Source organism: Odontesthes bonariensis, chromosome 9 (genome assembly GCF_027942865.1).
Source record: "Odontesthes bonariensis isolate fOdoBon6 chromosome 9, fOdoBon6.hap1, whole genome shotgun sequence".
Lineage (NCBI taxonomy): Eukaryota > Metazoa > Chordata > Actinopteri > Atheriniformes > Atherinopsidae > Odontesthes > Odontesthes bonariensis.
This window is the reverse complement of record NC_134514.1, coordinates 10,969,365-10,982,362: the sequence shown is the minus strand read 5'-3', so window position 1 is coordinate 10,982,362 and position 12,998 is coordinate 10,969,365. Positions and strand designations below refer to the sequence as shown.

The 12,998-nt window shown below is 37.0% G+C and overlaps 1 protein-coding gene across 2 annotated transcripts in view; it reads left to right on the top strand.

Annotated features, from left to right (window-relative positions):
* The window catches only part of b3glcta (beta 3-glucosyltransferase a), a 74,027-nt gene that overhangs the window by 8,838 nt on the left and 52,191 nt on the right, over positions 1 to 12,998 (top strand). For both annotated transcript variants that reach the window (XM_075473106.1, XM_075473105.1), the window contains exon 2: positions 5,641 to 5,684. In XM_075473106.1, the coding sequence (XP_075329221.1) occupies positions 5,641 to 5,684 (44 nt within the window). The remainder of the gene's footprint in view (positions 1 to 5,640; positions 5,685 to 12,998) is intronic.

Genomic DNA, 12,998 nt, shown 5'->3' with positions numbered 1-12,998 from the left:
GGCGATGCTTGAGCCAGAACATAAACTTTAAATCTGATATGACACATGAAGCCAGATGAAGCCAGCACCAATTGCATGCCTAACAGTTTGCAGCTCAATTCTCAAAAATACAAATCCGATGCATTATTTCTTCTGTGTGCCATCTGTGCCAACTCTTTTTGAGGATGTGCTTTTATAATATTAGATTTACCTGTTTCAATAGCTACATTGTGTCCATGGAAGAATTACCAGAATCTTGGAAGAGTGAAAGATGCTTTGGATTGTTGGTAACCAGGGATCAAAGTTCACAGTAATAAATCCTGAATGTCTGACTGAATGACAATTTTTCTTTCGGTAGGTCTGCAAAAATGTTTCTCATTGAAAGGCTTGATTTTCCATTACAGTGAAAAGAAAAAAATGCTGTGGACTCATAAAAGGGAGTTTTAAAGGTGCTAGGTCTTTGAACCGAATAGAAGAAAAATCCAATAATCAGCAACAGTTCTATTTAAATATCTAATAATTGTGTGATTCTGAGATGTGAGGATATCTGCTTTATACCTCTGTAGGTCTGACAAAATGAGCGCTTTAAAGATACCTCTTCTGATGGACATTCTTTACAATAATAATACAAATTTAGTTGCATCCAATGCTTGCTCTATACAACAGGGGAGTTCATATAAATATGGTTTATTGTATTCAAATTGCCACTTTGCACTAAATCTGTGCATGGATGCAGCAGTTTTGTTACATTGAAAATATTGTTTACTGGATTTTGCTTATAGCGGAATATCTTGTTTATTGTTATAGCATTCTGTAGGTGTTATCAGCGCATCTTCATCCCATACACATGGGCCCAAACCTTACTCTGCCTGTAAGCACCTGTTCATATAAATGGAGAAAACAGAATGTTTTCCTGACCACATTAGTACAAATGACAGTGGACTGATGGAACTAGTGAGTGCATTTCATCCATCGGACAGCAGTTTGAGACCATAACCTCTTTCACATATCCCCTTTCAAGTCAGGACTGATGCTCCTTCGTTGCGCATCATGTGATGTGTTAAAGCACAGGGGTTAGGTTGATCTGCCAAGGAAGATAGTAATGGAGGCAAAATGACCCTTTCTCATGTGTGCTTACACACATCAAGCTGGCAATGTGGAGAGTGCCACTCTAACCAACAGTGCTGTCGTCACTCAGCTGATTCCGCTGGGCTGGCTTGATGTGCGAAACGACACAGTGATGCAGGGCTGAGCCTCCCATGTTTTACGTGTGTGAATTGCGAGGAGGAACAGTGGTGGGTTCATGACCATTTTTCTTTTGTGCCAAGAAGGTGCAACACGTGTGTGAAAGAGGCTCATGACACAGTAACTGTTTCTTTACTTCTTTATTTTATTTCATTCACTCTTTTACCCTTCTTTACCCTACCAAACAGTTTCCTGGTTACAAATAAACATCATCAGGTCAAGGTTAAAGCTGCCGTCGGCAACTTTTTTTTTAGTTATATTAGCTGTCATGGAATTCTGGAAGTAGAATATTAAATAGGCTGTTTAGGAAAAATCCCGAATTCTGTAGCTCCCTCTAAAGCCTGTAATCGTGCCTGCAAAAATCGAGCGCTCCCGACTGTTTTTAACCAATCACGTTAGGTTTATTATTTATCTATTATCTGAGCAGAACAGTCACCAACCACGTCTTCCATGCTGAGCGTGAGTGTGCCCCCAGCTTGTGTGCGCGCACACTGGTGTGAACTCACGTGCACAACCTCGTCCACAGAGGGGGAGGGACCTGAAAGTTGTATCAGTTGGAATTTTCCGACTTTAGACTCGGAATTTTGAAAACCTGCCGACGGCAGCTTTAAGAACAAAGAATCAAGATTTAGGCTGAACAACGTTATCGTTATGTTGCTCCATGACATTTTGATGGTTGTCTAGATAATACGTCAACACAAGATAACCCAATGTGTAGGAGAAGGCACAGCAGGTACCTACTGGCCCATACTGTTCTGCTCTGATAGCATTTATAGAATGGTCCTGATAACAGATTAGGTTATACAACAGAAGCTCCCAAATTAAAATGACAAGATATTGTTATGGTTAACATCAAATGGTAGAAAGACCTATTACCCATCACATTTACCATCACAACTCTTTTCCTTACTCCCTACTATTTTCATTGATGTATGTACAATAAACTAGTTCCTAAGTTGTTGCATTGAAACATTGATACCAGCCATAATATTATGGTATGGTACGATATGAATGTTATTCTTGGGTGTTCTGAGCTGAGCGGTTTGCTAAAAGCCACAGCTCACCCTTTTGAAGTCTGCACTAATGCGATGATGAACAATGACTTAACAGAAACTGTGCAGCCATAATCATTTACATGATTAAAGCAGGGTGAAAATGTACTTTGTGTTTGATTTCAGAACACTGTTAATACCAGAAACAGAGCAACATGAAAATCTGAGTCCCTGTTATTCTCAACATCTGAGGAATGTAGATATGATATCATCTCATCATTAATTTCTGGTTTGATGTTTCTGAATGTTTACTTGTCTTCAGCAGCACACTTGTGTAAACTCGAGGGATGGTTTTAGAGAAGGTGGGTAAGAGCTGAATCCAAGTTTAATGACCCTCAGATTGTTTGTACATTGGTCTCAGAAGTGTTTTTTGATGGCAGCTGTGCAATACATATCAGCACTGTGCAGCTAAAGTGATTTTAGATGTTATTGTTTTGCCAGATTAACTTTGTTTTTCAGAACAGTTTCAGCTCAGTTCAGGGTCTACACTGCTTATTCTGTTTGGAAGCTTCTAGTCGTCTCATTCTGTTTTGAATACTCCACAAGGACATGGAGATTGTCAAAGCTCTTTTAATGCTGCTTCTGTTTGCTAATTTGCATTCAAGTTAATATAATTCACCTGCATAGCTGCCATTGTTAATGGGATTTAGCGACATCAAAGCACTTTCATGTGGTGTCTATTTTTTCCTGTCTCCCTCTCTGCTCATTAGATTCTGGATGAAATGGAAGGTTCAGTGAGAAATGGAGCGGCTGTCAAATAAGCAAACTATTACTTAATTTCAAAAGAGACTTTTATGTTTAAGACTAAAAGTTCATTAGAATTAAGTGGCTCCCAGTAGAACCTTAAAGTATGCACCAACTGCAGCTTTTGTTCGTCAGATCTTTTGTTTTCACCTCCGATACACCCAACTTGATGCCTTGGATGCCAATCACTATTATGAGCACAGTGTTTATTTCCTGGCTAATTACTCCGGGTGTCTGCTTTTATTACAATAACTATGTAAATTGAACAGATTGTTCAAAAACGGTTAGCAAAACCACTCAGAGCTTTTATTATGTTAAGTGATTTCCAGACTACAATCAAAGCAAGCATAGTCCTCTCAGTGTGGCTCTATTGAAAACATGACTGGAAACTTATATGCTCCCATCAGCAGTGCTGGCATTATTTGAGTCATCATTTGAGTTATTCCCCCACTCCTTTTTGGGATGAGAAAAGATGGGGAGTTTGAGCAGATGTAGCAGAATTTATTGTGAACACAAATGTATTCCTGTTGGAAGCCTCATTTCAACCCAAATGTTGCATTTTTTATACCCGCTGACATTACGATGCCAGATGACGATCACTCTGTTCGCTCTGTAGAGTTCAAAATTTGCATAGTTCGTGATCTTTGTTCACTGCGTCACCATCTGTCATTCAACAGTAGGTGTTCAACTTTACAAACTTGAATGTTTAGAACCTCTTGGCATAAACAATAATGATAGAGACTTTCTTGTCATTTTTCCAAACTACCTCCTCCAATACTTCCAGGGGACACAGAGGTATTCCCAAGTCAGCCCACAGACTTAATCTCTCCAGCACGTCCTGGAGGCATCCTCCTGTTGTGATATGTCCCAAACACTTACCCTGGAAGGCGTCTGGAAGGCATCTTGACTGGATTCCGCCACCTTAAATGGTTCCTTTCAATGCAAAATAGCAGCAACTTTACTTTGAGCTCATCCCGGGTGACTGAGGTCCTTATCTCGGCACCCTTTGGAGGAAGCTTATTTCGGCTGCTCGTATTTGCAATCCCGTTCTTTCGGTTGCTACTCACAGCTCATGACCATAGGTGAGTGTTGGAACATGCATTGACTGTTAATGAACAGCTTTGCCTTTCATCTTGGCTCTCTTTCTGGTACAGCATCCATATCACCCTGTCTCAAACCACTCCATTGCAATGAGATTTTGATTATAAACCCAAATAACTCTGAAGACAGTTTTTTTTTTTTTTTTTTTTTTTTTAAAAAGGTGGTGGTCAAAAATAATAAAAGGAATCTAAAACTCTCAAACAAATTGTTAAAAACATATCTTTTTATGACATCCTGGAATTTCTGAAACTCTACCATGGCCTCTATTTACATGGTTTCTCAGTACTCTTACTAGGTCAGACCTTACTGATTGTCAAACTCAGTATTGATTTTACTCACTTTTATATTGCTAAAATCAACAGACAGTACGCAGCCAATGTATCAAAACCAAGCTCCAAAACTGCTTTTGTAGTTAGTTTTATATTTTTTTATTTCTTCTTCTTATTTTTTATTTTTCTCTTAGCAACAACACTATCACAGGTGGAAATCAATGCTATTATTACTGATATCATTCTTAACTATTAAAAATGTGAGAATCCACGGTTGACATGTAATTAATAAGGTACGACATGATGCAGACGCATTGTCTTGGTTCTGTTTGTTATTTAATTTATCTTTGATTTTGTTTTAATTATCAGCAACTGTTTTATGTTGTGTTTGTCCTATTCTCAAAAATTCTCTCTTTTTTTTTTCACTCTATGCTATTTTGTGCTGTATTGTACATTTCCTCTATGCATTCTTGTTGAAACAAATGCAGAAAAAAAATGTATTCCTTCATCTTGGTGGGCAAATTTGTTTAAAACTGCTTGAAAACTTACTTTCTTCACCAAGAAACAAAAGTGTTGTTACTTTGTGCTTTAATGATTAAGATAATTAGGTTCATTACTGTACTCATTTGTTCTGAGCTGGTGGCTTTTATTACAGGCTTTACTCTCAGAGGTGTTTTGAATTTAACTCGGCTCTTGAATAATTCAAGGAGAAGGGTCTCTTGAAATGGATAAAATTAATATCTGACCAAATTAGTGCCGACTGGGCCATAAAAGCAAAGTAACAGAGGCTGTATCAATCTTATGAAGTATGAACATTCAAACTAGACTATTTGTGTGCCTTTGCGTTAGATTTTAAACCACAGTGGGAATTTCAGCCACCTTGTTCCTTGAAAACAAATCTGCAGTTAGAATCACTGCTCTCAGTTGCCCTCTAATTGCTTCTGCAGCAAGTCAGAAGAGATAATTCAACTGTTTCTCTCTTTAAATCAATTAAAGACAGATCTTAGGCCGAGTGATGTAAGGATGAAGGGAGTGATTTGATATGATATATTTGATCAGTGTTCATTCAAAATCGCTCTTTGAAGATTTTCATGTCTTTGATTCAATAGCAATGCAATTACATAAATGCTTTTTGGGCTCTAATTACAAATTAAGATGGATGAATGGCATGCTATGCTCTCTGACCTCCAACAGCACTTTTTACATTTTTGTGCAGTAATCTAAAATGAATTTTCTCTTCCTTCTTTCAGTTCTGATTAACTTTGCTGCTGGCAGCTCAGGAAAATCCTCACAGGTAAGAAAAACAGTCCACTCCTATTATCCTTTATTTCCTGTGTGAAAACGAGTCTTGAGACAACCCCCTGACTTGTGTTTATCATTCATTTTGTAGTTTTTTCACTAATACTGGTTTCCTGGTGATCATGAATTAGCAACCATGTTTTTTTTTTTTTTAATATGTTGATTATTAATCACGAGATTAGAAGTTTGATTTGCTCAGCAAAACAAGCCCAAGTCTTCCTTAAGTCCACGATGATTTTCTCACTCTCACATTTTCTGTAGTCTGCAGTTGCTGCTTTATAAATAATTAACAAATTCTGTTGCTCTACTTCCTATTGGTGTGAGAAGATGTTGACAGTAAGCCTCCTGGCAGATGTGCTTAGCATCACAGAAATGGGAAATTACTTTCTTGCTTTTTACCGATGTCAACTAATTCTCCCCCAGCTGAGAAAATTTTGCCATTTCGCTTTGCCCCTTTCTTTTGTCGTAAATGGTGCTGATTTCTTCAGGTAAACCTCAAGAGTGATGTCTGTGAGATTAAAAAAAACTAATCCTGAAAATATGGTTCTTTAGATAACATACAAGAGAAGCCAATAAAGACGTTGGTCTCTATTTTAAACAAAAAGTGAATCAGTTTTTCCACATAAAACCATTGTGCCAAATCGCCAGTGTACATATTAGGAAGCATCTCTCTTAAAGGAAGCATTATGGATTAGATTTAAAAAAAAGCAAGATTTTAAATGTATCCATTCAGGAGAAGTAATCCATTAGAGGAATAAAAAATATAATCATGAATAAAAGTAATGTGTAATGTGGTGGAAGACATTCACCATAAAGTCTGAGAAACTGATTTATGGAGTTAAACAGTTAAATCAAATCTATTTGTACACTTGAAAGTTTGTAAAAAAACCTGTCAGCATTTATTTTTCGTCACCGCCTCCATTGTTAACCTTAATTTGGGGCTGTAAGTTGTTTTTAAAATATGTTGCCAGGTTACACCACAGGCTGTTCACTCCCACAACCTACAATGAGTTCCTTACTAATAAAACTGAATCATTTTGACAGGTTTCCTGCACAAAAAGTGCCATACATTCTGTACTGTATTAAACTTTTGTTGTATTCAATAATTATGTGTTTCTCTTAAAGTAAGCCCAGCTGCAAGGTGTGAACCAGTTTGTTGCCCCCCTTTTTTTTAGCTCCTCTGAGCTGAGAAACAACGTGAACAAATTAGAAAGGAATACAAATTTTTAGGTCAATGAGGTGCTCCAGTTTAGTGGGGGTGGAGGTCATGGAAATTTCATCATGACCATGGCAGGAGACTTGGCTGTCATTTGCATATACAACATTTTACAGCATATGTTTATGCATAAGTGGCCTCTAAAGTAAACAAATTTGATGAATTATCTGACACTTGTTTATGAACAAAGCAATTAATTACATCTCATTCCACAAGGTGCTCCTGAGTTTCTGCAGAGTTGCTTTATGGCCTACTTTATTTCACCTTGTGAGGCAGCCATATATGTGTGTGAGATTCACAAGATCCCATCTTTTTAAGAGAAGCCATCTTGCCAGGCTTCAAGCTCCCTATTGACAGCGTCCTATACCGACAGCTCTAGACTGGTTTTAGATTCTAAGTTCTATTAACTCGCTCTACTTGTGGAGCTTTGTTGAAGTTATTGATTGAAGTTTACTTGTGGTGAATGCAGATAGACATATGGTGAGTCCTGTCACCTGCTTGTATTTTTTTTTTTCACCATCCTGTACCTGCCTCTTTTCAAATGCTTTCTACTGTTGAATTCAGACGGCTGTGTGAAACAACAGTTTGGTGCACTAGGATGTACCTCTGTTGAGATTGTATTATATACAGTATCTAAACTTGTCTAAATCTAAATCTGTCTAAATGGTTTGAACAATCTGAATCCGATTTTATTTTGCTTCCAGCCATTCTAATTCATCCTAACAAAACACATATTGTTGGCTGCAGATTATAGCAGGGATTAAAGGATCTTGTTTAGATCTTTTTAGAAAAAAGTTAATATTTGGCATTATCTAAAAAACATCATGCTTTATAGGTCTTTAAACAAATGTTTGTTCAGAGATTACTTGCCCAAATTCTTAAACCAAACAATTAGAAGGAGATATGGTGCTGCACTAGAGTGGATTACACATCTGACTTCAAACACCTAAGCTCCTCTCTACAGGACTGAAATCTGAGGCTCATGGGACTCCTGTAGTGTCAGATATGTGGCAACCCTGATCTCAGAATGCATATTGAAATATGATAGAACTTACTTTTAGCTAACTTCAAATAGAGGAAAAGATATAGAGAAGATTTATTAAGATTGAACCCATGTGAGACTAGTGCAAGTAGTGTAACTGTTTGGAGATTTCTTAGTGAGAGGTTTCCATGTCCTGCATCCTCTACCCCACAAACTCGCCATCCTATTAGAACTAAATGGAGCCTTTCTGGTGGCAAGGATGCGACTGGTGTGTGGTACAGCTGTACACATGACAGTGGCTTGTATTTGGAGAATTTGGTGAAAGGAGGCACAGGTACTGTGATTATCTGTCGCCTCAGGATTTATAAAGATCCTGAAGAACAAGTGCACTATGCTTTTGCTCATTTAAGCAGAAGTGCCTTTAACAATAATAATTAGCTACTGAGTAGCATTGTAAATACTGTTTATTGTTTATTGTATTTTTGTACATATCGATATTTTTATTTTTATTTTTATTTTTATTTTTTCCCTATCTTATTCTTATTAATCTTTTCTTTTTCCTGTAATGAGAGCACTACAACAAAAGAATTTCCCGCAAGGGATTAATAAAGTTATTCTGATTCTGATTCTGATTCTGATTTATCTTGTGTGCCAAGAGATATGGTGAGATACTGGATGCCGGAGGACAACACAGTATGAATAATTGCATACAAACATCCTCCTGACACTCCTGCTAAGCCAGTGAAAAGCCTCAACTCAGTCATAGTACCCTTGACTTTGATGCCCTTCAGTCTTTACAAGATTCATGAAGACATCTTTTTAAGAAGTTGTAGTTGCCAAAAAAAGGAAGTGTTGCTCTGAAAGGGTCAACTTCTGGTGGTTGTACAAGATGTGAGAGAAATTAATATGAATGAAACATATGACAGAACAGAAACAGGCAGTTGAGGTTTGTTTGAGGTTGAGTGGTTGGAGCCTGAGTGATACTGTACCGTACAAAATGATATCATCCAAACATTTTCTTGAATTAATCCTGAGGCTGTTCAGGATGAGACAAGGTGTGCTTCACTAGCAGAAACAACAGTTACTCCAAAGGCTTAATGTCAAAGTACCAGAACTGACATCACTGTAAACTGACTCAGATAGACGCTATGGATTCATCTCTGTGCACACCGGTGTTGAAGGAAAAGAGCTGTCCTTAAACAACATGCTCACATCTGCTGGTTTGGAGATTGATGTGTGTTCTGCCAAACATCATCTGTTAAGTCTAAGTAGCTGTCACTCCATGGAAAAATAGTTTTTCTTAACATTCCCACATATCCTCACCTCGGATAATAGTTTTAAGAATGACAAGTTCAAAGGAAGATGCACATTTTAGGTATGAATCATTGCTAAAACTCTACATTGACCGCAGCTCAACAGATGAGACAGATTACTGGGATTACAAACATCATGTACAAAAAATGCCAGCATTCACCTGAAGACCCACCAGCAGCTCAACATAATCCATGAATAACAGCAGTCCTCAAGCAGTTCAGAATTTTATGCATCCACTAAAAACTTCAGAAAACCAGAGTTGTTCTTGCCACTGGAAATGCCTGACAGTTGCAAGACCTGTGCTTTTCTCATATGGGTCCAGTCAGACCATGCGCAAACTTTTTTTTCAGGGAGATGATTGTTAACGTTTGTTTAATATCCAGTATACTGAATCAAGTGAGGAAAAGTTCAGGGGTACAGTGCATTTGTGAGGGTTCAGTAAAATGACTATCCTGAATCACAAAAGTCTGTGTTTTGCTACAACATGTGTTGCTATTATTACCAAAAGAAAGCAGGCAAAAGATGTTTGGAGAAAGATATCATAGATGCTCCACTATGTCTAAACCCACATTTATTCCACAATTGACAGCAGCTGCCTGGATAAGAACTGACAGGAGGAGATGATGTGAAACAAACTCATTGTGCAGCTTCAGGTCATAAAGAAACTTCTTTGTTAGGAGGTGAAGGATACTGACCCCAATAACATTTAAAGAGACCATTGACTTTTGAATTTATGTTTACATTAAAGATGGGCATTGTCGGGATATTGATATTATTATCGATACAGACACTAATCAGTGCTCTTATTGATACTACTTTCTATGATTCCATAATGAAAAACTACACGTTTCCAAATTAAAGTCTGCTTTTACCATTTGCACTTTGAACTGGAACATGTACCAACTGAGCAGTACAACTAAAGCGTACCATGCTATTTTATTTACTTTCAAGCTTCTTTGCAGTACCGCAGACGAGCTAGCTGTTCCCTTTTAGATGACTGTCTTCAGTTGTTCAGTTACTGACCTCCCATTTGTAATGATTATGTTACTCATCCATTATTTGAGCTATCAAGTTGCAGCCAATAGTGTCCTTGGAACAAAGATGTGCCACGCATTGCCAGGAGAATATCTGCAAATAATCAGTTGGCATCCAAACAGCAAAGACATCAGAGTTTGAATAATAATTGTCAATGTGACCTTTCTATTTTTGTTTATTTCCCAACAAAAGACTGCAGAGCACGATGTGACCCTAAATAGGGTACACAGCAGGGCTCAACAGAAACAGTTGTCTGTTACTCCAGGCAACCAGATTTGGACTATTGTCAACAAATTTGTTCTGTCTGGTCACCTCTGATGACAACAGTTTCCCTGTGCTTAGAAAAGCTAACTCCCTTCTGCTATGGTCTTCTATCCAATGTAGAGTGCCCCTGTAAAACAAAAGAAAGGCATAATATCATAAAAAATATAATATGATGTGAAAACAAATCATCAACAAATCACATCAGCCTGGGCTTTTTGTTTGAGGAAAAGAAACAATTTACCACAATCTGTAAAAATTGAAAAATGAGTTTGCTTATCATGATGACCAACATTTCAAACCCCATTGTCTGCTAATTGAGGGCAGTTATACTACACTAAAAGAAACAAGAGGTACACATGTGCACCTTTGAAAAAAGTTGACTAAAGTTGTATTTAAAAAAACTTCCTATGAGACTTGAATGATGTCTTCTGATTTAAAAAAAAAATAATAATGATAAAGTAAAATTTAACCAATTTAATATCTGTTAATTAAACCAGACTTGCAAGAGTTAAACTGTCAGTCTTTTCTAATTTATTCTTCTCATGATATTTCCTCGCAAATGTGAAATTCAAATGTGGGAGCACTGGTCTTTAATTCTCACTTTTATTTTGGATGATTAAGCCCCATGTTCCTAATGAAATCCTTGATGCTTGTTGCTATGGATACCTTCCAAAGCTATAACCACCACGTTTTATGCCAGTTAATTACATATCAAAGTTACCTACACTGGATTACTCAGTGTCACTTATCTTGGTCATTTGTGTTGTAAATATTAGAGTAAAAAAAAAAAATGAAAACACAGTAGCCAGATTTACAAAGTTTTCTAGCCATGCTTTATACTCAGCGCTGTTTTAACAAATGCAGGGGCTTGCATGCCCCGTAGAAAAAGCTGAGGTTAGGAACTACTGAAATAGTTATTATTATTAGATTTAGTATTAGATAAATAATTATTTTTTTTAAACAGTCTCGAAAAGGCAAAAAAACAGTCGTGAGTCAGTCATTGTCTCCAAATTTTCAGACTTCTTGCTGACTCTTCCCAAAGCTATGTGGTTCATACTGAGAAGAAGAACTTGAAAAACAAGTCATAGATGTTTTTGTCCATTTTTCATCATTGTTCAGTAATTATCTATTATTGGTGGGAACTGTCAATTTATGCTGCAGCAGTTCGCAAATGAAAAAAACCCATTTAAGACAAATTAAAACACACACACATATATGTTTATATTTTTTCATATATATATATTTATATGTATATATGCTATATGTATATATAGATAAAAAAAATTATTCCCTTATTATTAAAATGGTCATAACTTCTTATTTTAGTTAAGAACTAATAGGCAGTGGTAATGGTGGTAGACTCTATAACATTTGATGCAAGCCTGACACTTGTATCGTGCAGAAGAATTTTCATTTTGACACAAATGATAATTAGGACATTAGCAACCTGTATGATGTCCAACCCTTTCCCCTAAAGTCAATACTTTAGAGCCATGTTTAGCTGCAATAAAAAGTAAACTACTCCAGCTTTTTCAGATCACCAATTCTCTATTAGATTAAACAGAGCTTACATTTCGTAATTAAAAAATTTCAGATGCTTCCCTTTAAACCCATCCACTGTAGTTTTAGCAACATGCTTGGTATCATTATCCTGCTGAAAGGATTCACAGTCACGATGCAGCTAAATTTGGATCAGTGGACAGACGCTCCAATTTTTGCAGTGGATCTTCAGAGGTAATTCCACATCATCTTTGGTGTTTTTGTTGAAACTCTGATTAATGCTCTCCTGACATTCAAATGTAGCTTGAATATCTCCAAGGGCCTTTCTGTTTGGAGTGTACTTACCATGTACCTGCATGCTTTTAGCATGAGTGCTATCGTTTACTCAAACAGTCCAAAGACATGCATGTTAATAGTGGATTCTAAGTTGTCTGTAGGAAGTCAAACGTGTATTTGGATGGACCTGTGACCTTTACAGTGTGTACACTGGCTGTTGCCCTTTGCCAGCTGGTATAAGCTGCAGTCTCTAGCAATTCTAAGTGGGCTTAGAAAATAGATGAAAGAATTCCCCATTGCTCATTGGGCTGTTCAAAGTTTAGGTTATTTATTCTTTTTACAACACAACTCTGATTGGTGATAATCACAGGCTTTTCAGAAAAGCTCTATTATTAGTGATGTTATAAGACTATAAGACTGATCATTTGACTCTTTCATTGCACATAAGTTGATCTTAAAGTAGGTGATTACTAGTTGGACCAGATTTTACTTATCAGTTATCTACTTTTTTTTCCCATTAAATTTCAACAATGGTGCTTCTTCAATCTGTCACATGAAATCAAAATCTAAATACATTTTAATACCAGGTTACGGTAAAACAAGAGAAGAAAGGGGGTAGGAGTGACTCATAATACACGAGTGTGTGAGGAAGGAACATTCTCACATGAGTGAACATGTGCAGTGGTTAACTGGGCGACTCACAGACATGTTCAATAGTTTTT